At 36.4% G+C, this 19,406-nt stretch overlaps 1 protein-coding gene across 3 annotated transcripts in view; it reads left to right on the top strand.

The window, feature by feature from the left end:
- ZFC3H1 (zinc finger C3H1-type containing) overlaps window positions 1–19,406 on the top strand; it is a 56,956-nt gene that overhangs the window by 23,942 nt on the left and 13,608 nt on the right. For all 3 annotated transcript variants that reach the window (XM_077832826.1, XM_077832833.1, XM_077832839.1), the window contains exons 10-23: window positions 2,362–2,499; window positions 3,004–3,122; window positions 3,511–3,657; window positions 4,456–4,630; window positions 4,864–4,995; window positions 5,799–6,344; window positions 6,472–6,581; window positions 7,800–7,931; window positions 9,234–9,355; window positions 10,919–11,020; window positions 11,389–11,514; window positions 12,339–12,522; window positions 17,158–17,344; window positions 17,940–18,131. In XM_077832826.1, the coding sequence (XP_077688952.1) occupies window positions 2,362–2,499; window positions 3,004–3,122; window positions 3,511–3,657; window positions 4,456–4,630; window positions 4,864–4,995; window positions 5,799–6,344; window positions 6,472–6,581; window positions 7,800–7,931; window positions 9,234–9,355; window positions 10,919–11,020; window positions 11,389–11,514; window positions 12,339–12,522; window positions 17,158–17,344; window positions 17,940–18,131 (2,412 nt within the window). The remainder of the gene's footprint in view (window positions 1–2,361; window positions 2,500–3,003; window positions 3,123–3,510; window positions 3,658–4,455; window positions 4,631–4,863; window positions 4,996–5,798; window positions 6,345–6,471; window positions 6,582–7,799; window positions 7,932–9,233; window positions 9,356–10,918; window positions 11,021–11,388; window positions 11,515–12,338; window positions 12,523–17,157; window positions 17,345–17,939; window positions 18,132–19,406) is intronic.

The raw sequence follows: 19,406 nt of genomic DNA on the forward strand, positions 1-19,406 counted from the left end.
GACTACACTGATGTCATTTTGGTCAGAATTTACAGGAGCTTCTTAGTCTTCTGATTATAACCTCTCGTGTGCATCACACTCTTCGTTAGCTGAATTTACTTTAAAAAAATCTTATGATATTCCACTCTTTCAGATAACTTCAGCAGGGACAAGGTCATATTTCCCCCTCTTCTAGCAAACCTTTCCATCTCCTTAACGCTCTGTGTCCGCTGCCTACTTCTAACCTAATTTCAAACAATACAAGAGTAATTTGAGATACAAAGGGCCTCTGGCCTTTGTGGCACATTATACATGTGATAATCAGTTGGCAGTTGCATGTGTTCTGTAAACTGTTCTTTTGGTAATTTTTTATGTAAATCTCATTTGAATCACTTTGTCAACTATTAGAGGATTTTGAAAGAGTTCTTTGTCCTATTGTCTTGAATTTCTCCTGGGTCAGATTTAATTCAACTGTTATGGTACAGAAACACAAAGAAAAATTGTACTAGTTAATGGGAGATGAATGCCAGTATTTAGCCTTTTTAATTGCAAGATAGCTTTTATCAGCTGTGATGATGGGCAGTTTTTAAAGGGTTGAGCAAGTCCTGATAAGTTTTTCTGTATACTCTAGTTAATGATTATTAGCTTAGTTATTTTTTACACTAATTAATTTAAAAATGATGGACGATATGTTTGTATATGCTTCAGCCTTGCTCATTTTTTAACAACTTTTCATTTTGCATAGCCATTCTAATTAAGTGTTTTGAGTTTTGAATCAACATAATGATAGAAAAATCACTCCATTTTCAGGCTTGTTAAAAGCCATTGCTTATTGTGAATGTGGTAGCTTAAGGTCTAGAACAGGAACATTTTCCTGTGTGTATTAAAGGAGGTGTGGCCAGTTTAAGGCCCCATCTACTCTTAAAACTTACACTGGCATAGCTGTGTCAGTCAGAGTGTGGGGAAAAAAATACATACCCTAGCGACATAACTATGCTGACAAAACCCCCAGTGTAGCTGGAGCTATGCTGGCGAAGAATAGCTAATGTTATTCAGGGAGGTAGTGGTTCTACATCAGCAGAAAAACTCCTTCTGTTGGCGTACGCTATGGCTACAATAGGAGGCCATGCCTGCCTGGCATCTCCTAATAGTGCAGGTGTAGTGTATACGGGATAGATGCTCTGTAGTGTGTAGACAGCTGTAGGTATCTACAGCAGATCACTTGCATAGCTTCTTCTCTCCCTTCTACCCACAATAACTGTCAATTCTCATCACTCTTAGGGCCATTTTTTTTTTTTTTTTAAATTGTTTGTCTTGTGGTATTCAGGGTTTTTTAAATTATTCTTTGAGTTCCTGAAATCATGAGACTGTGTTTTCTTTTTAAAAAGTAAGCTTCTTGTCCTCCTGGTTGCAGAGAAAAGTTTGAAAATGTGTACGGTCTGTACCCTGAAGGCTCAAAACACAAAAGACTGTTACAAGGAACTAAACATATGATTTAAAAACAATAATCCTAAATCATGATTTTTTTTTTATGCCTGTCTAATGGTTTTTGAATGATTTTGGTTGGCAATGCTGCACCATGTTCTGGAACAATGTGTATATGATCCTGACATTACTACTGGGAGTGGTGGTGAAGGGAGAAGACAAACCGCTAATCTGTTCCACCCTACTGCAGCCCTGGAAGACTATATAAGATCACACTCCTCCCTATGCATGTTTCCACTTGCATTGAGAAGAATAGTAGAGTAAAAGTGACAAAATTAATGTCTTTTGCTTAGCTGCTCAAATTCGTGTTATTGCAGAAGTGGTATATGTAGGAAAGTGTAGTAATACAGGCTTCTTATTTGGGATTTGTAACATATTGAAGGGACACGGCCCTGAGGTAGAGGATAAACATTACTCTGTAGCTGTCTAGCCTTGAATGAAATTTAATCATGCCTGTGTTAGGAGGAAGGGAGAGAATCAGCTGGAGAAAATAGGGTGAAGTTGCCTAGAACTGTACATGCGAAAATCTATCATTATTTGACCTACTCAGTCTTGAGTACCTAGTCTGAGTATGTGGGACTGGGACTAGAAAGATCACTGCATAGTATTAGCATAGACTTCCTTTGTGGCTTGCTATTTTCTCTGCCTCCATTCTCGATTTGTAAAATTAAGATACTTTCCTACTTCACATGACTGTTGTGAGAATAAATCCTTTAAATGAGGCATTTGGAAGTTCTGGTAAAGGGAGCTGCATATATATGTACATAAAATACTAGAACTGATCCAGAATATAATTGGAGCAGGGTTAAAAGTGTTCACATAAAGCCTACGTTATAATGCATCACGGTTTTGCTTCTTTTGCCAGTAGGTATAAAAATAAGTACTTTGTCTCTGCAGCTTCCCAAGCATAAGTCAGTAGTGGTGACACTCAACGATTCAGATGATAGTGAATCTGATGGAGAGCCATCTAACTCTACTAATAGTGTATTTGGAGGACTAGAATCCATGATCAAAGAAGCAAGAAGAACTGCAGAGGTAAATGGTATATCTATTTATACAGCTTAATTTTAGCACTTTTTAACCTCAGAATTCACAGCAAACCTTCCAGCAAGGGTCTAGAGATACAGGCATGTGTCAGAAACAGAAGAATATTGAGTGTGTTTCTATGGTACTGTGCCTGGGCTAGTAATTGTCCATTGTGTTGCAAGAATGATGTAAGCTTGCTTTTGTTTTAGTTAAAAATAACCTCAGGATAAAACTTGAAGGTGTACTAATATGCTTCATTGAAAAATAAAACCCAAACACAGAACTCCAGGTTGTGGCAGGTAAGAAAAGGGGCTGCTAATTGACTATATTTGGCTTTAAAAACCTTGTACTCACTGTGTAATCTGTTAATAACTACATCTTAAAGCTTTAAACTTAAAGAAAAATGTAATTGCCCCTTAAATATAGTATGGCTGCTGCAAACATTTGCATTTAATTTGGTGCGTGGGAAGTGTAATATTGGCATATTTTGATTAAGCTCTCTTCTTATAACAGGCCTCAAAACCCAAAGCACCTCCAAAATCAGAAAAAGAAAATGATCCTATGAGAACCCCAGAGGCCTTACCAGAAGATAAGAAGATTGAATATCGACTCTTAAAAGAAGAGATTGCCAGGTGCGTTGGTGTTTCAGTGTAATAGCACAGCTTTGGAGAACCTATATTTTGATTTTAAGCCATACCAGTAACCAGTCCTTTTAATTCTGACAAAAAGATGTTGAATTAAACATCAGTAGAATTAATCTGAAGTGCTTCCTTAGACTGTAAAAATAAACTGGCTTTTTTTTAGATTCTTTTTAGTAAGATTATTCAGTATATGAACTGCTTGGAAACAGTTCCAGCTACAAAAATCTACCTCTTACTTGAAATATAGCCATATTACTTTCTGTAAAGCTCTGCTCCTTTTTTGTGTTCTGGGAGTATATGCTGTCAGAAGACATAATGTGTAGCTAGTTGCAATTGCTGGATATTCCATGTGTTTTGTTTTTTAATGTGTCTGTTTTAGTCGAGAGAAGCAGCGCTTAATTAAATCTGATCCATTGAAGAACGGTTCATCTCCTGCAAACTCTGATGGTGAAGTCGATGGGGTTGGTAGAATAGCAATAGTTACAAAACAAGTTACAGAAGCAGAAGCAAAACTTAAGAAGCACAAGTAAGTTCTTCAGTATGATGTAAACCACACTGAGCTTGTTTAGGGGGGATGAAAGGTGAAAATATTCATGAATATGTAACTTCAATACAATAGGGCTGGATTAGCCACTGCTTTGCACCTTATGTTGTCACTTCCTGCTTTACAAAATGAGTGTGTTGTAATGCCACCATCACAGTACTCCACAGCCCTCTTTCCTGCTCTCCGATCTTTGTGGTTTGAAACTTTGGTTCTAGGCCCCCAACTGAATTGCTCTGGATTTAGTGTCCAGTTGTAGCACAAGTACTATTTTTCTCTTTCCCTGCCCTTCCTGCCAGGTCTAAGTGCTGCTCTTTTTGAAGCAGCAGCTTCTTGTCTTGAGGCAACCTCTGTTCTGCATCTTCTTGCCCTCCGCTAAAGTATAAACCTACCTGAGAAGAGGGCTCAGCTGCGGAAATGGGAGCAGAATTTTTGGTGCCCTTAAATATCTAAAGCTATCAACAAAATATTTTTAAGATTTGCCATTTTCTCATCGGACTACCATATTTAAAGTGATGTCATTGACTAAATCTGCCCATTCAGTATATCTATTGTAGATTACCCAGCTGTATTGCCCATGCTTGCCTGTCTCATGGGATGTTATATACTTAATGTTTGTTTGCAGAATAGTTTGAGTTAATTTAATGAAAGGTACTGTTGAAAGTGGTTGGTTGGCTGTTGCTACAAATTAAGAAGTTTGGGATTCAAAGTGGTAGTTTGTAATTCTGTGCCATTTTGGTCCTTGGTAAAATGTGTTGTTTAAACCAACTTTTTAATTTTTAGACTTCTGTTAATGAAGGATGAATCTGTTTTGAAACATCTCCTGCAGCAAGAAGCAAAGAAGAGAGAATCTGTTCGAATTGCTGAAAATAAGATTGCCAAACTTGCTGAGCAACTGCAAGCAACTGAAAAGATTTTGGATGTTAATAGGGTGTTTTTGAAGAAGCTTCAGGAACAAGTAGGTTTGAACTTTGTCAGGAAAAAAAAATTGTTCAATTTATTTTCTATCACTATGTGAACTTTCATATTTTTGGAGTTGTGCAAATTCAGTTCTTGGAAGTATGTGGCTTTATTTGTACTGTGCAACATATTAATTCATTTAGCTGTGTCTGAATTTTGTCAAATCAAACTTTTTATTGGTAGAAAGTGCATGTTTTCTTGAAGTGCTAAAATATTTTTTTCTCTTTTCAGATTCACAAAGTTCAACAACGAGTTACAGTGAAGAAAGCTCTGGCGTTAAAATATGGAGAAGAGCTTGCTCGAGCAAAAGCAGTGGCAAGTAAAGAAATTGGAAAACGAAAACTGGAACAAGATCACCTTGGAGTAAGTCAGTCACATAAACTTGCACCATTCTTTAGTCAAAAAGCAATAATAACTTTGTTTAGCTAACTTCAGTTCAGAATCTTCAAATAGAAGTTTAAATGGAAAAGTATTTTAAAAGGTGAACTGTGAAGAAAAAACAAGTTTTTTTCCATGTACATCTCCTACGTTGTAATATAGAAGCTCTCTGAAAGTTTGTTCCAAAAGTCTTTTCTGTTGGATTTTTACATTAGAAGTGTTAGGGTTTTACTTCCATCTCTTGCTGGAGAAAACGAATAGTACTGTAATAAGATTCTGGCCTGAGCTCTGTGGGGAAGGATTCCTGCATGTTGGTGACATCACTATTCAGCTCCTTCAAAGATTTTGCCCAAGCTGTCCAGCTGAGACAAGTAAGTGAGGATCTGATATTACTAATCTGAAAAACAAGCTGAAGAAGGCAATTTGGAAGAAAAACAGAGCTCTGAGACAATTTGAGACAGTTTTTTGTAAGTTATATTTTTTCTTTGTTTTCCCTTTTTTATATGTATTTGCTTTGCATTTTATGCTTAAACTTTGGTAACCCAAATTTGTGTGTTAAAGATTTATAGAGTGGTGTAGACTAATTTAATAGAAAAACCAGCAAACATTCCAGTGGAATTGTGGCAAATTATGTTGTGGTTTTCCTGCTGTTTTGTTTACATTTTCAGGCAAGAGTTTAAAATATGTACTTCTAACCTGAGTCAAATGTTTTACCCTGTTTCATTACCCTCTTATCAGTATTTCAGTAAATGCAAAGAGATATTAAGGGATTTTTTTTTTCTTTGTAGCCAAGCAAAATGTTGAAATTGGATCATTCCCCTGCATCAAGTCCAAAAAAACATTCAGCAGAATTGATTGCATTGGAGAAGAAACGACTACAGCAACTGGAGTATGAGTATGCTCTAAAGATTCAGAAACTTAAAGAGGCCCGTGCACTTCAAACCAGGGAACAACCGAATATTACTCCAAATGCAGAAGAGGAATCTGAATTTGTATTACCTCAGCCATCACTTCATGACCTTACACAAGACAAACTGACCCTAGACAGTGAAGAAAACTATTTTGATGATGAAATTTTGTCTAACTCAAACAGAGAACGAAGGAGATCTTTCAGAGAATCCAGTTCTTTTACTAAACCGAATCTTAAGCACATGGACACCCCCAAACAAGAAATAAACAAACTTTCTAAAAAAGCAGTGGAGGAACCTGAACTTTTTCTTGGGTTGAATATTGATGAACTGAAAAAACTTTACGCTAAAGCTGACAGCTTGAAAGAACTGCTTATAAAAAGTACTGCCGTTATGACTTCTAAGAAAGAGTTTTTATGTGGTCAGGTAAACTTGTGCCTCAACTCCTTTTTTTTAATACTTAACTTGTAAGTACATTATGATGATTTGTCTTTTTTATGAAGACTAGGTTTTTGCTGTATTATAATTATTTAAATGTATATTTGTTTCCTAGGAAATTTTGGTAGATATGGATATTGTTACGGCACAAAGTAAACAAACTGAAGTGAAACCATTTCCATTTGGGCCATATCATAGTCCCCTTCTAGTTTTTAAATCCTACAGGTATGAAGATTATATTAACTGTGTGTGTGCGTGTGTGGCTTCTTTGTGTATGGAATATTTTAATTGCTTTCAGTGCTCTCTCTTTATTTCTTCTTACAAGTTGTCTAATGCCAAAGGTAAGTTTGGCTTAAGAACAGCTTTTGTAACCTTAGCTTGGGATTCCATTCTTTGGAAGATTTGACATTTTAAAGTTCTGTGTGGTATGATAAACTTTTAAGCATGCTACGTAAAACCTAACTTTCTTAAACCAAAAGTTGTCTTAAAATTATTTTTCTGCTTCAAAGAAACAGAAAACTTATCTCTAGAGACTTAATTATGTCTTCATTCATTACCTATAGGCCCCATTTTGGAGCAGCAAGATGGACCTAAAGTCTATGGCGCTTCAGTTCCATAAATTGAATTCTGTGCTAGATTTAAGCAGATTCTAAAATCTGGATGATTACGTTGAATTACATGCAAAAATTTAACACCAGCAGTGCAGTACTCCTTGTATTTGTTTTATATTAGCTCTTTTATATTACACTACCCCTAAATTTACAGTGTGCTCTAGATTTTTGTATTGCAGCATTGTAATACAATGGGAAGGCAGAAGCTGAAGGATAACATTCTTACAGGAGCAGCTTTGCTATGCTTTTAATATAGTACAGACTGTGGTGATTCCCTTACCATACTAGAAATTGACAAACTTAAAACGCTGTAATAGTTTAGCATCAAATTTTATATTAAAGGAAAAACCACCAAAAAACATCTGGCTAATAGAAACTCAGTATGAGCTGAGTCTTGTGCACCTGTTCTGGAGGCTCTCTGATATTGAGCTTTTAGTACTATGGCTTCTGAGGTTATTTAATCCCCAGCAATCTGCTTTACAGCTCTGCTTGATGCCAATTAAGTAAGTGAAAGAGCACAGGTCTTTCAGGTTCGCATTAGATCTTAACTCTAATATGTAACTCTCCCTACAGTGTGTGCATTAATTCCCCATGTGCATGTAATGAGGTTTGGTGAATGAAGGGAGAGCAGGATATCGGAATAGAAATCTATGCGGACTGAGAGAACTGTACTGTGTTGCCTTTTGTAGGTCAGCTGTACTCCAGTCAGCCTTTCAGAAATGCAAGATACTTCTGGAAGCAAAATACAATTCCTTTTTATTTATTTATATTTAAAACTGCTTTTCTGTTTGTCTACCAGGGATTCACATCATATTTTTTTTTCTTTCTTTAGGTTTAGCCCCTATTTTCGAACGAAGGAAAAGCTTTACCTCAGTTCAGTATCCTACAGCAATATGATTGAGCCAAAACAGTGTTTCTGTCGTTTTGATTTAACAGGCACGTGTAATGATGATGATTGTCAGTGGTGAGTCCCTTTCAGTCTTATTCATTTGTCCCAAATCTCTGTTGCAGAGTTTACTGCTGCCAAGAGGTGAAAATAGACATGTCTGATTCTTAACAAGGTCTGTGTGCATGATGTGCTATAGCCTTCCATTAAAAACTTGCCTGTATAAGTTCACTTGGCAGGAAGAAAATCAGTGTGCCAATTCCAGTCCTGGAGGGAGAGCTCTTATGTCTAAACTTGGAAAAAGAAAGATTGCTTGAGTTTTCGAGGATTTTGTTCACCATTATGTCAGATCCTGCGGGGTGTCCTTTAGGCTCTTTTTGTATCCAGATGGGAACTCTCTTGTATCATAATTACAGCAGAGTCTTTTATTACCTGATGTAACAGTGGATGAGGAAACATACTATTTAGCACACTATAAATAAATTAGTAACATCTATAGCATGGTGTATTATGGAATTATTTAATAAAAGATCCTATTGTAATGCAAGAGATCAGTTTAGAACTGCATTAAAATCTGTATACTTTGAAGCCACATCATTAAATGGTGTTTACGGTTATATTAACAATAGCCTGTTCATTTGGAGTTTCATTAGCTAGCTGTTGCTTGCCTACCATGCCTCTTGAGCCATTGGAACCTCTCAAATGATGAGATTGATCTAACTTTAAAAAAAAAAAAGGGGGGAGGGGAAAAGGAAGTAGTGTATTGATTCACTGACTCTGGGTATATAATCTGTAATCAAGAGCAACTGGATTATTTCTGAGAGGAATTCTACCAATACACAAGTGCATGAGACTCCCAACTCCTGTTATCTTTTGGAGGAATATCATATGAACAGACCTACTATTTTATGTTAAGATTATTCTCCTTTACTAGAAGTAGTGCATATCTATTCCTTGTACAGGGTGGTGAGACTATACGCAGGATACCTAAACTAGTCTACACAAACATACACTGAACTAACAAAATCAGTTTTAATTGGCACCTTTTGTTACTTCAGTGCAAGTGTGTATTTTGAAGTGTGGTCCACACATAGACTTGTACTGAAATAACAGAAGGAGTGAATTAAAACTGTTAGTTATTTTATTGCAAGTTTGTGTTTAGACAAGGCCTAAAAGCATACTTGTTCGTTAGTAGACATTTCAGAGCACCTTAAACATTGTGCTTCATAGACATCTTTTCACTTCAATTTTTTGTTGGTTTCTCTGCTTCAGTAGGGTTTAAGTAACACTTGCTGATTGTGGCCCTGATGTTAAATCTTTACTTTGGTGATATTTTGTTGTCTGAGAACAACTTAGTCTAACTTTTTTTTCTCTTTTTAGGCAGCACATGAAAGATTGCACTGTTAACCGAAAGCAGCTGTTTCAGGACATTCTTTCTTATAATTTAGCTTTGATTGGCTGTTCAGAAAAAAGCACTGATGAGGAGATCAGCATTGCAACAGGTTTTTAAGTTTGTTTCCTACTGAATGTAAAACTGGGAATTTTTTTTTTTCCAAAGGGTAGCTTTTATTTTCATTAGAAGTTCTAGCATTAAAGAATCATTACAGTCTTTCTAGTGGTCATTGTATACATTGTAAAATATTTTTGTATGGAAAAATGGAAAGCCATTTTTGAGTCACAGTCCATAGTAAATTTCTCAGTAGTAGACAGTAACTCCTGTATTCAGGAAAAATTCCTTCTTTATTCAGGAGAAAATTCTCCCTAATTTCACTGGGCATTTCATTCAAACAAGAAATGAAGGAGACAAGATTTCATGGGTGGGGAGTGGAAACCTTCCTTACCTTCCTTTTTTATTGCTTATATACATAACTTAATGGGATGTTGTACTTATTAATGGAATTAGGTATAGTGTGAATAGGCACCAGGAAAGCTTCCTCCACAATCCAGGCACATAATCATATTCTAATCTATTCTCAGGGCTAGATTTAATGATGATTATTTTGTGCCAAAGTGTACATATCATCCTGGGATCTAGGATGAGAGACACTCTTCTCTAGAGATCAGTCCTTTTTAAGCCCAGTTCTCTAGAGATAGGGCTGATGATTATGTAATTTTGCCACTTAAATGGGTTAAAGTTGGATGGGTAAAATATTCTAAATATTAATGTTTTTAAACTTAATAATGGAGTATTGGTATACACATCTTTTAAATTGAAAAATGAAGCAAGATTTCTTGTTAAATCCTGTAATACACTCTCTGTTGATACTTCTGTTTTGCCATGCCAAAAAGCCTGAGATAAACAGTTGGTTTTAAAAAGCAGAATGATGTAGATCATATATATTACTAAGAAACTATTGAGCCAGATGTCATTTTTTAAAATCCAGATACGGTTTTGGAGACTATGTGAAATTATGTGAATTTGAGGGATGGTCTAGGGTTCAGTAGAGAAATTGATTTCTTAAACATCATTATGATTCTAAAAAAGTATCTGTTTTTTACTACCACCATGTTGGATTGTCATTTTGGATAGCGGATGTGTACTGTTCAGTTTCATTTTTCCAGTTCCCTTAATTAAATGCAAGGGGAAGAGCTTAAATCAGGGTCTAAAGACATGGGAAAAGTGATGAAGTTCTGTGTTCCTTTCCCCCTCCCCCAGATGCCTCTTCTGCATCTTTGAGGAGTAATGGGATGAAAGTAACACAAGAAAGTCAGACTGGAAAAATCAGAAAGAAATTTCTGTTTGTGAGATGTAATCTGTAGCGGTGGCCTAGAAAGCACCTATGGAAACTCCCTTTTTTAAGGATATTTACAAGTAGACGAGACCAAAGCACTAGAAAATGTACTGCAGGAATAATCTTGGGGGTGGATAAAATGGCCTAATATATCTTTTTCCAATTTTTGACTTCTATATCCAGCCACACTTGATAACTTGAAATGATCAGCACTGAAATAATGGTGGTGATATTTATATTTTCATTATTCTTTCTGCTGAGATTATCTCTTTTGTTATAATATTTCATAAATTTATAGCATCTAGTTATATTGTAATCTTGGTCTCATTTTAGAAAAATATGTAGAAAAACTTTTTGGTGTAAACAGAGATCGAATGTCAGTGGATCAGATGGCCGTTCTTCTTGTTAGCAATATCAATGAGAGTAAAGGTCACAGTAAGTAACTTGTTTGATACTATTAATAAAACAGTCTGTTATATTATAGCGTTAACATTGCGTATGAGCTTGACAAATTCTTACGATAGTATTGTAAAGAGAAGATTTGCTTACTCTATTTAAGTTTATTGCACTGAAACATATGGTTATGGTCTTCTGTCTTTAAGCTTCTTTTTGTTATAAGGTAAAAATTTCAAAAGTGACTTGTGCACTCAGGAACCTAAGTCTCATTGAAAGTCAATGGAATCTGTGCTTCTAAGACACTTAAATGCTTCTGATAATTTTACCTAAAATGACTGACTTTGAACAAAAATACATTGGTTTGTGGCTGCAAAACAGACAATTTCTTTTCTTCTGTTTGGTTACAGCACCTCCATTTACAACTTGGAAAGACAAAAGGAAATGGAGACCTAAGTACTGGAGAAAACCTGTTTTAGATAGTAGTAGTAGCAGCAGCAGTGAGGAGGAACAATCTCTGGGAACTATTAAATATGGTAAGGCAAAATTGTGTTGTGCATTAGAAATAACTAATATTGGGGGAAGGGGGCGGGGAGTTGCAAGCACTTACTCAGATAAAGCATGACTTTACTTCAGTATATGATCCATTTATGTACTCCACGCATAAGCTTCTTGACTACCTTCTCCTCATTTGCCTGTTCTTTATTCTAGGATGATTAAATCTATGTATATCCATTTAAAAATAAATAATTTAAAGTCTTAGTGGGAGCTGTTGTTCCCTTCTCTTTCAAGGAAACTGCTAGAATGTTCTGGAGCATCTGAGATTGGCGCATGCTTAGCAGGGCATAGCTTTAGAACTAGTTTACCTGTGCCTTAAGATATCAAAAATCTTAGTCGTTACAGAGATTTCCCACATGATTTGTGCAAATGGCACAACCAACACCCCCTCCCCCCCCCCCGAGTGAATCCTCCAGAAGGATCTTCAGAGGATCAGACTTGTTTTGTGATGAACTTTCTCCTATGAGCTCCGCCTCACTCTCAGTGCTGTCCTATAAGTTATCCCTAACCAGTATGATCCTGCAAAAGCAGTCCTCTAACACTTCCTTGTTCCAGTTTTCACATTTGAACTACTGCCAGTTTTTTGTGCTGTACTTACTGCTTCTTTCCTGCTTTAAAGAGAGAGTACCTTTATCTTTTTCTAAATGTGGTGGGTGGTTATTGTATTTGAAAGGTATCCTGACATTCACTTGGGAATTCTGTTTGATGGTGTTTTCCCTCATCTTAAATATACGATTAGTTAGTTCAAGTTCCACTGTGAAAGGTAATCTGCATGCTGAACAGAGACACTTTATTCTTCCAGCCCATCCTGTAGAACACAAAACAAATGTTCGAGCTTTGGATGCTGTTGTGACTCCCGATGATGTCAGATATTTCACAAATGAGACTGATGATATTTCTAATCTGGAGGCGAGTGTACTCGAAAACCCCTGTGATGTACAGCTTTGGATTAAACTTGCATACAAGTACTTGAGTCAAAATGAAGGGTAGGTTTTTATCTATAGGCAAACAAATCTGTTGCCCTTTTTATATTTTTTGGTTGATGCTTTTCACCTGTGCTACTGTAATCAGATTTCCTTCTTGGTGTCAAAGGACCCTTTGTTTCTTTGACAAAGCCACAAATACCTTTATTGCTTAAAAGCAGTTAGAAGAAACTTCAGATTAGATCTCTTGCTGTACACAGTCCAGTGCATGAGTAATAAATTATATATTTAACTCCAGACAGGTTTTATTTCAGAGTGGAAGTAGCTGAAATGGGAATTAGTAAAGGAGTAATCACTTTAAAAAATACACAGTTTATAAGATTACAGTGGAATAAATGTGTCCAGTTCTACGAATTTTTACATCAAGGTAAGTAGGATAGAGGGAAACACTGATTTTAAATCTGCCTTTGGAATGTTTGGGATGGCATTCTAAGACAACATGTAGTCAAGGTGCTTTAAGATGACCCACTAGAGTAAGAACTGCCAGGTGTTTTGCAGTTTTTAATCCATGTGGAATACGTGGGGAAAATGGTAACCTAACTCCAGTGTGTTTTTCATGTTGTAATTTTCTTGCCTTTGGAATTCTTAGTAACTAAGTTTTTTTCATTTTCCTTAACTGATAGGAATTAGAGAATCAATATGTTTTTTTATTTTATGGTAAAAGCATCCCAGTAGCAACTTGGTCACTTAGGTTGAGTAGGCTGTTTCATTCTAAGTTTCTTAAATCATAAACTGTTCTGGAATGAGATTGTCTCTTCATGTGTGTTTGTGTAAGCCATAGCAAAAGAGACCCTCATCCTGACTCGGGCCTCTGGATACTACTGTACTATAAATATTTAATAAGCTTCCCTTTTCAGAAGTTGTTTTTTCAGACATATACATTCTTTAGGATTAAATTTTCTGTCTAAATGTGAATTATTTTGGAAATCATGGACAAAATTTAGCACTTCATTCCTTAGTATCAGCACATGAATATACCTCTTCCTCCACGCTTAAAGAAAAATCTTGATTTTTGAGCTCTACAATTTCAAATTTGGTGTGTGTGTAATCTTCAATGAGGAATTTATGCCTTATCAGTTTGGGAGCCAGTACTTGCTTATAATGAAGTGAAAATAGCATCATGTGAAATATGTAACTTACCAAATTAAGTATGTAGTTTTAATTATCTAAGGTATATGCAAGCCTGCACACGTATGGATGTATATTTCAAATAGCAAGCATGTTCTGGTGTATGAACATTTGGGTTTTTGCAAATTTCCTTGAAAAAGAAACTTAAAATTCAGTGCAAAAAAAGTTAATTTAAACAAATCAAGAAATTTAGTCTTCAAAATTTAACGTTTAGATAACCACAACAACTGCAGTTGAGCCCCACCTACCGCATTGTGTGGGTTTGTGTTATGTATACTTTGGCCTAACCTAACCACTTACTGAGTTCAATAAAAACTCACCAGGCACATCCCAGCAGAGGAGTTACTACTGTTGGAATCAAAACTTTGAATTTCGTTAACTTGTTAATGCTAGGATGGAGTATTTTAACAAGCTTCTGTATTGACTGTAATTGCAATATGAACAGTGGGTACAAAGCTGGTTTACGTGAGGAAGTACAGTGATTCACAACCTCTGTATCAGTGCTTGCCAAACTGAGAGATTCATGGGGGAGCCATGAGCATTTGGGGAAAATTTTTTAATCAGTGTTCCCCCCCCTCCTCCCCCCGCCCAATTAACTGACTATTAGATGAGGCTTAAAAAATCACCTTCATCTTATCTATTGGTGAGCACTAATGGTTTTCAACCCACTAGGGGTCCACAGATTATGTCTAAGATTTCCAAAGAGGTCTGCACCTTCATCTGAAAATTTTTAGGGGTCTTCAAATGAAAAAGGTTTGAAAACCACTGGTCTGCTCCTAAAGTTACTCCTGTTTCCGGAACTGGGAGCTTCTCTGTGCCCTCTGGTCCTGCAGGGGGCCTTTAGCACAGAGACTCTGCTGGGGGGAAGCACTGAGCAGGAAGACTCTCAACTGGAAGTCCTGCTGGCGTGGAGGGCAAAGAGACTTCCAGTGCTAAAAGCAATAGCATTCACAGATAAGGGAAGGGAAATGAAGGAGAGATAGGTGCATCTTTTTATAACGGAGTGACTTTTACCAAGGGCTAAGCCTACATGTAGCAAACATTCAGCTGAAGAAGGTGATGATTTAAATCAAGTTAAACGGAAAAGGAAGAAAAGTAGATGTTGTGATAGTTACGTTGTTTGGATGTTCATGTTTTGATGTGACTGTGGAAAGTGCACCACAACAATAGGTGTCATTTGCTTAAGTGTTAGTAAATGAAAGTATGAGGCCAGGGAAACCAAACACGAGTAGCAATTTTTTTTCCCCCTTAAGAAAGAGGAAGAATTTAAGTGGCAAAAATAGTTGCTGCTAAAGAAGCAGTTCCTCAGAAAGCCTTTGAAGAAACTCCTGTTGTGACCATGTGAATTCCAAAATGCAAACAAGCACACACCCTTAGCAAGACCCTTATATTTCCAAAAGAAACAGATGTGTATAAAATTATGATTAGGGAACAAGCAGCCATAGCACTAAAAACCATTCTTGTGTCAAACGATGCCATCTGTTGACACACTGATGACCATGTGAAAATGCCTATGACCACTTGATAGAACAATTAGGAAGAGGCAGTATTTTGCACTGCAGCTTGAAGAATCCAGACAGAGCCAATTTGTCTCATCTTCTGTGTTATGTGAGATTTGCCAAAATAGGTACAAGAGGTTGAAGAACTTTTATTTTGCAAAGAAATCCCAGTCTGAACAACCAGTGAGGAAATACTAAAGTTTTGGATACCTTCATAGCAGATGAAGGACTTAACTGGGGTTAGGAGGGGGCTGTGTATTGACAGGACTGCAGCTATGACTAGAAAGAACAGTGGGGTTTCAGCGTGAATAAAGGAAGTGGCAGAAATAGCAATTAGGACATTGCAAGGTTTATAGTCAAGCTTTTTTAATAAAATCCCTGGCAGTGCTGCTTCCGTTCGCTTCCAGTTATTTCTGTGATTCTGGGTTTTCAGGAATGATTTCTGTGAAAACTAACATAGAAATCATTTAAATTTGGAAAACTACTTATGTCTGACAGCAAACATTGTACAGCCCCTATGCAGTTTGAAACAGGCCCATTCTTCTCACTAAAATCTTAGGCTGTGTCCTAACATGCAAAAAATCCATATGTTCAAATTATAGTTCTAAAAACCCAGATTGGATTAGATAATTAAACTTTATAAAATTGAGTAAAGTTGCACAACTGTCCAATTCTAGTGTCCCTCTTGAATCTGGTGTCCTGAGTTGATGTGTGTGGTTTTTTTTGTTTTTTTGTTTTTTTAAAGGAGGGTATCTGGTTGTGGGGACCTCCCCCCAAGTTCTTAAATATTTGTAAGGGAACTGCAGTAATAAGTTTGGGGACCACAGCTCTATACTACCAAGGATGCATTGATAACTTGCTAGAAGGCTGTACCAAACTATCATATACATGGACTCTTAATCAGAAATTGTTTAGTTACATTGTAGAGCACTCTAAATGTACACTGCATTCCTTAAAAACATGGACACAAGTTGTTCTGAGGGCTGCAGGGGAAGGAGTACCAGTGGGCAGGATAGAACTTCCTTCTCTGAAACAACTCTCCTGATGATCTGGCTGTTAAGAGGTGAACAGGCCCATTATGACTTGTGAATATAAGTCCATTAGCTGATTTGCAATGCTTTTGATTTGTTGAGATACACAGTGGAAAGTCTGTTTTGCATATAAGTAATTTCAGAGGTTTGTATACATGACCAAAAGCACAGACGAGGTGTTTTAATCTTCTTTTGAATCTTCTTGCATAAACACAATCATTTAGGTCTGTGTAAAATAATTCCTAAATAAATAAATATCCATCCCTCAAATAGAGTAAATAAGACTAGCCTGAGAAGCTCTCTATAGTTTTATGGAAGTTACTTGATGTTTATAAACTGCAAACCACATATGCAGTCCATCACTTGATTGGCAGTTCTGCCAAGAACTATACTTGTGTTACTTAAATGTGGTGAGTAGTTAATTACCCCCAAAAGGGGGGAAAAGTTGTGGCTTAAAACTGGGCAAGAGTAAAAGAGCGAAATAACGTGACATGCATTCTAGTCTGCAGTAAAGAGTAATATCCCACATGTGCTGTGTATAACAGATAAAATCTTGCCAAAGAGTGAAATCCAACTTCTTGCTTCATTTAACTTTTGAAATGTTTCTACTTTTTTAGCTTCTTTCTGGGTCAGAAAGTGGGAGACCTCAGGCCATGGATAACCCCTGTTCAAGTTAACCACATCCTGTTAACTGGCATCTTCTTCCAAGGAGCTGATACTCCTGTCTTTTTGTAGAGTATGTGATAATAGTATGCAGTTCATATAAATATGAAAAAAGTGTGGTCTTTTTGCAGTCCTCCATTTTATAATGGCAAGAAGCATTTAAAACACTTCTTTAAAAAAATTCTAATTTCTGTTCATTTGACATGCCTCCCTCTGAAATGTTCTGTCTCGAATGAGCTCTAAAAGTTACTAAGTCCACTCTTCACTTTAAGAAAACATTGAGATGTAATATATTGGCCCAATTTTTTCCTTCACAGTTCATCTTCTGAGTGCTTGGATTCTGCTTTAAATGTTCTGGCTCGAGCACTAGAAAACAACAAAGAGAACCCTGAAATCTGGTGTCATTACCTCAAGCTGTTCTCAAAAAGAGGAACCAAGGAGGAAGTGCAGGAGATGTGCGAGACAGCAGTAGAGTATGCGCCTACTTACCAAATCTGGTGGACGGTAAGAAACAAAATAACACTATGTACTTCAAGCACCTATATATAATATAGTGCAAAAATATACCAATACTACAGGTAAGCAGTGAATTTTAGTGTGCAACAGGGAGAGGGTATCTTTTTTTTTCCTTTTTTTTCTTCTTTTTCCCCTGTGCCTAATGCCTTAGCTTTTAAAAAGATCTAATATAATGATAAAAAGCAAGGAAATTCACAGTTAAGTTTACAGTGCTGTCCTTAGCAGGGTCCAGTTCCTATTGCATTTGATTTGATGATCAAATTTATCTAAAGCAAGGTGTTGCGTTTCCTAGATACAAAGGTGTATGTGTGTGTTTAGTTTTTTAAGTTAAACCTCAATTTAACTTGAAATTTCTTTGCCTTTTGTGAATATTGATTTTCAATAACATTTGAATGGAGTGGTGTTTCATTGAGGTAATATCTAAAAACACAGTAAATAAAAAAGAGCATCATATTTGAACCCTAACAGTTTGCTAGTAGTTGTTCATGTGAATAAAATATAGTGATTTATATAGCTTTTAGCCTTAATAACTGTACTGAAGTTTTCCACCTAATAATTATTTGTGTGAAATATTTCTATCTAGTTTTTGAACCTGGAAAACTCTTTTGATGGAAAGGACTATGTATGTGGGAGAATGCTGCAGTTCCTAATGGAAAGTACAGAGGGTGAAGAAAACTCTGATCTCCTGTCCTTTCAGCTGCTGGAGACCCTGCTGTACAGAGTTCACTTAAGCATGTTTACAGGAAGACATCAAAATGCTCTTGCTCTACTTCAGGTGGCTATCAAGTTACACACATTTTAACCCCTATTATACTGGATGCTTAAATACTAATTATGTGTTGGGTTTTTTTGTTTTGTTTTTCATTTAAGTGTCCAAAGAATTGCCTTTTTCCTTTAATTCTTTGTGGTGCCTAGAATTCTGGTAGTTCCAGTACCAGACAAGTTATCCCATTTATTGGTAGAAAGTTGATACAATTGGAAGGATGCTTTTGTGCATGTGTTAATAAGGCAGATTTTAATAAATTTTTAAAACTTTCAACAAGGTATTGAGGAGAATTCCCTCTTGGTTGCATGAATTGTTGCTAAAAGACTGTCTTTAAAAAAAGTTTATTGAATTTTTATCTTACAACTTGGAACATGTATTGCAAAGCACCAACATTGATTGTTACAGTTTGTGAGGTATCTTTATTCATTATCCTAATTTAATAGTCCAAGGCCCTTTCAAGCCAATCTAGTGTTGGTGATTTCTTAACAATTTTTACAAAAATTATTTTAAATACTGTGTTTAATATTTGAACCATTGTAAAATTTTGGGTGATATTTTAACTTCTTTGGGTGGCGGAATTATTTATTTGTCCTTCGTTCCTTGTCCTTTACATCATCCTTTGAAAACATTATGCATGTGTGTGATTTTGTTTTCTTTTCACTTTCCACAATCAATAGAGGAGTTAGTGGTCCTTTTCCATGGCTGCAAAAAACACAGCAATGACAGGGCTTTGCTACTTATCTGTGAAATGTAGAAAGATGTCCTGAAAGACTAGTTCTGATCATTACTAGGTATGACCTGCTAGCAGTTGGAAATGGGAAATAAAACTTTGATGTCTGCTCCTAGCAAAAGGGAGATATAATAGCTGCATACTTCAGTGGTTCATGCCTACCAGCAAGGGGATTTTCTTAGTCACATGGGTTTTTAAAATTTGTTTTGTAATGCTTTTTTCTAACCCTACCAGTTTAGGTAAGTCTTTTATGTCTTGGGGCTAGTCTGCCCTAAAAATTATTCTAAACGTGATATTGTACATCTCTATTTTTTGTGCGTCATTTATTCCGGAGCACGTGTACTTCGTTCAAACACAAAGATTTTTGTCTGCCAGTCATCACATACTTTATTTCTGATGTGCCAGTCATATTAGACTATTTTCAGACTTGCATATAGCACTAGTAGCAGAGTCTGAAGGCGTACTACTGCCCTTAGTGACATCTGTGCAAATCTGTCTTCAGGTAAGTAGATAAGATAGAATACGTGTAGGGAGAAGAGATGCTGAGTACAAAG

The sequence above is a fragment of the Eretmochelys imbricata genome, chromosome 1 (genome assembly GCF_965152235.1).
Source record: "Eretmochelys imbricata isolate rEreImb1 chromosome 1, rEreImb1.hap1, whole genome shotgun sequence".
Lineage (NCBI taxonomy): Eukaryota > Metazoa > Chordata > Testudines > Cheloniidae > Eretmochelys > Eretmochelys imbricata.